This window comes from Convolutriloba macropyga, unplaced genomic scaffold, assembly GCF_964194025.1.
Source record: "Convolutriloba macropyga unplaced genomic scaffold, txConMacr16.3 SCAFFOLD_2930, whole genome shotgun sequence".
NCBI classification, from domain to species: Eukaryota; Metazoa; Xenacoelomorpha; order Acoela; family Convolutidae; genus Convolutriloba; species Convolutriloba macropyga.
Genome location: NW_027449962.1, coordinates 23148 through 27500, shown reverse-complemented (window position 1 = coordinate 27500; position 4353 = coordinate 23148). Strand labels below are relative to the sequence as shown.

The 4353-nt window shown below is 33.6% G+C and overlaps 1 protein-coding gene across 2 annotated transcripts in view; it reads left to right on the top strand.

The window, feature by feature from the left end:
* LOC142355511 (uncharacterized) overlaps nt 1-2850 on the top strand; it is a 4606-nt gene extending 1756 nt beyond the window's left edge. For both annotated transcript variants that reach the window (XM_075407645.1, XM_075407644.1), the window contains exons 2-4: nt 884-937; nt 1053-1130; nt 2362-2850. In XM_075407645.1, the coding sequence (XP_075263760.1) occupies nt 884-937; nt 1053-1130; nt 2362-2448 (219 nt within the window). In that variant the 3' untranslated portion in view covers nt 2449-2850. The remainder of the gene's footprint in view (nt 1-883; nt 938-1052; nt 1131-2361) is intronic.
* The last annotated feature ends 1503 nt before the right edge of the window (nt 2851-4353 follow it).

Below are 4353 nucleotides of genomic sequence, written 5' to 3'. Positions count from 1 at the left end.
TGCAAGAATCTTGCAATATCTTGTAAGATAAACGTTATTTGCAAGAATAATGCAAGATCTTGCAAGGTAATCGTCCTCGCTTGTCTAGGGCTGCAATTTATATTTGCTAAGACAATCATTTCCACTGACATGTTTGAGAAATTTTAGTTTGTTTATCGTAGCAAACGGAGATTATGCCGCCTAGGTTTTCATTTTTCTTCAAAAGAAATTGCGATAACAAACTGATACATTATATGTCTCTAAAATATCTCCACGCAACTGTTGTTAATCTTCACAATGTTCGGTTTTTGTTCGCGTTGCGCAACTGAAAAACTGTGTAGTCAAATAACTGATAGGTGAAAAAAAAAACAGATTTGTTTGTTTTTGATTTTCTTAATTCAAAGGGTTTGACTTTCAGAACAATCTTTTCGCCTTTTGCATTTTTGACATAACAAAAATTGAAGATCCGTGTACTATAATTTTTGCGGTTTCATAGTGTTAACTTTTTCATTTCACACAAAATTCAAAGTTCTATTTTTTCCAAATCATCCAGATCATCCACAAATTCAACAGACGAATTATCGATAGTGAATAGTAATTGAGCGCAAGCCTGATCCATTTAGAATTTACGCCTACAAACTGATATTTGTAAGAGAAGAAGCTATCTAAAAAGATCTTGCGCAAAAAGAGATGGCTATCGTGTGATATACAGAAAAGTTTTGGAAGAAGATAATTTAGACGATAAATTTTCACGTCGATTCTGCAAAAAAAACCTTTCAAAGAGAACTTTTTAAATTGACTAGAGATATCGATGCCTCGACCTCACGAGAGAGGTTGTAGATCGAGATGTTAAACTGTTGTTTTGTCTGATTGACAAAAGAATTCTTAGTAATTTCTGTTTCAGATTGAGGACACTTATGACACCGAGAGTGCAATTGCTGTGGAAAAGATGGAAAAGGTACTCTTAATCATCACTTTCATCATCATATTTGTTCACACTAAATTGTTACAGTATATTTTATATTTGTGTGTTTGTTTGTTTATTTGCTCATGTGTGTGTGTGTATTGTGTAGGGTGTGAATGAACTGAAGGAGGCAGGAGAACACAGGGATGAACAGATTGAGACACTGGTCAGACCTCAGATCTCAAAGGTATCAACCATCCTTTCTCTCTATTTCAACTCATTCTACTAGTTGTTCAAACAAGGCTATGAATTGATTCACTTAACATCCTAGAAGACTAAATTAAACCTCAAAGCTCTTTTCTATACCAAAACGCTATCACAGCATCAGTTATAAAATTACAACTTTAATATATTCGTAGTACTGCAAGCGATTTTCATGTTTTACAAAGAAAAATATGAATTGTCAAACGACAGTTTATGAAACTTGACGTTATAATTGATAACCAAATCAGTTTATCAAATATCCCAACAAAAATTCATCTTTGGGTAGAAAATATTTTTTTTAAAAAAACTTCGGATGCAGACGAGACCACACAATGATCTTTTCAATTTGGACTGTTTAAAACCCATTGTTGTGTCTGCCTTATTTTGACAAAGAGTTTCTTTCATACCCTAGTCGATTTTAAATGCTCAGTAAACGCTCAAACAAAAGGCCGTACCCAAAGGCATTGCCTAGCAAATTCCGACACCGCATACCTCGATACAGCCTGTTCTAATTCCAATAATCGCCACTTCAAATATTTTTGAACAACTTAAATTGGTTGATAAGCAAACCGTTGGGTCAAATTTACCGCTGAAACTAGGTGCAAATTTAGATGTTTTTGATACGACAATCTACCCGGACCCTAGCCCCTGGATATTTCAGAGCTGAATCTTTGCATTCACATACCAACTGGAATCCTCATTTTTGAAGCAGTATATACGCAGTCCATTCTATCGCATTTATGAGTATGAGAAATTCAGAAAAACTTTGTAGATCATGATATTGTACCTGACAGATTGAAATTTGACTTTTACTGTGATCGGACACAAATCATGTGTGAAATCAAGTTTTCGATTGTTCTAAAAAGCCTCTTTATAAAAATCTAAAAAGAGGCTTTTTATATTCTATATAAGCCTCTTAAAAGACTCCTAATAAATAAAATAGAGTACTAAAAATGGACTCTTTGTAATGACAACATGTTAAGTTTATTACATGATTCTCATTTTGTTTTTAGATGCCAGAGAACTAGGCCTATGAATTAATTTGACAATTAACATTTTCTTTGACAAAAAAAACACGACAATCGCTAGCAGAATACTATTAATGTTTTAATGATGTTCTTGTTAATCACTTGGAATTAAACCCTTTAAAAACTTGAACATCGTTGTTCTTCAATTAAGTCAAGTGAACAAAATCATTTTTGTGTGTCTTTCAGGCCACAAATGATGTTGTGAAGGCAACTCAGCTGAAGAAAGAGAGATTTGTCAACCCAGGCACAGCCATCTTGCCACTCTACGAGTAGAACAAACAAATAAACAAAAATAAACAGCTGTCAAACCAACACCAAAAACTAACAATCAAGAAATCGAATCTGACACTTTAAATCAAACAGTCTACAGCAGCAGATACCAACAGCCAATCAGAACATCAACAACATAGGATTCAGTTTTGGGACAATCTGAAAATCTAAATGTGCAATTTCAAACTCAAAATGATAATTAGACACGGTGCATTTCACAGTCACTTTAAAAACGTCTCTAAATTTTTAATATTTTAATCAAATTTATAGTCTTCTTTGGGTTTCGGTTAAATGATCTGTCTCTTCATCAATCCTGAAAGAGAAAACTGTTTTATTCACAGAGGAGGAGAAAAAAACGTATTTTAGTTCAAATTAAATTTGAAACTGCGAAATGCAGAACGAAAATGACGTTTTTTAAACTCGTAGTCGAGACAAACTCTGATTTTGTTGTATGACTATGGTAGATTAATGACTCTTAGGCAAAGACACGAAAAATTAGGAATAAAGATTGTCTTGCAAGATCTTCGAAGAAATGCGATAAGCGTCTATCTTCTAAGATTTGGTGGGGGTGGAAAATGAATGAGTTCTTCTCTATGTAGTTTTTAGCGCACCATTTTTTAATTGGAACACAAAAAAACTCAGTTCATGAACAGAAATAAATCCGCTTAGCATTAAAATTTGTTTTTAAATATGAACTACATTTCAGTTAGCAGAGTAAAATCACTATTGCTAAATTGTGCATAATATCAATATAATCTCAAAACCCATTAAGCAATTCTTTATAAGAAATTGTTCAATCCAATTTTTAGAAAAAAAACAAATATCCAATTTTTCCCCAGAACCCCTCATGGGTTGAATTGGCAAAAGAAGGCTATATATTATAAGATGTTGTAAGATTACTGACACATTATTTTGGGACAACGGTTTTGTTTATTCTGCTATATCAGAAAAACGCTGAAGACGATGAACTTGTTTCCCGGGTTGAGTACCAAACGCTAAAAGTCAATGAAAATGGTAGGAATTCGGTGCAGTGAATGCGGTGAAAACATAAAAAAACTCCAATTTTTTGCTTTGAATGCGGTGAATGCGATAGAAAAAAAAAGAATTCACAGCTAAGAACCGCAAATCTTACAAAATCACCGTTGATTTCACGAAATAGCTTCATCGCAGAAAATTGCGCAAAAAAGATGTAAGAATAGCGGTGAAGGCAATCACGGGGCAAAAAAGTAACCAATTATATTGCAAACATTTTGCTGTTAAATTTTGATAAAAAATGCGGTTTTTATCTGCGAATTTTAAAGCTTCGCCGCTTCATGTTGGCAGCGGTGAATTATTTTTTCACCACTCAAACAAAAAAAAATTAGAACAATTACCGCTAAAAAACGCAAATTTTCAAATTTCAACACATATGCTTTCCATAAAATCTATTGCGTCTGATTTGAACTCAGAGGAGTATACATAGAAGTAAGTGTCATATGGCACAGTGTAGTGAGAAGTTGTTGAAATGCATGAACTGAGAGTTTCGAACCCATTTACGGCTTTTACTTCTCCGTAAGAAATTCAGTGAAAGCGGTGAAAAATTAAATGCTTAAGATCGTTAATCTTACGAGATTTGACTATCTTCACCTAAATAATCGCTAAAAGATGCAGGCGCTGTACGGTTTTTTGACCGAAATTTTTATTTTAAGTTTTCAACAAAACTTTGATACTGGTTGTAATTTTTTGTCAAAAGGCATTATTGCGCAAAACGATGACCCTCCTCAATTTGATTCAGAACATTTAGCTGCTGTTGCCATCAGGTCAAGAGCATTTTTATCTAAAATGTACAGAGAACGTTTATTTCTCGATTGCGAAACGTTGCAAAACAATGAAAATTGATAAAACGGAGGAGTGCATTCAACTGAAAAA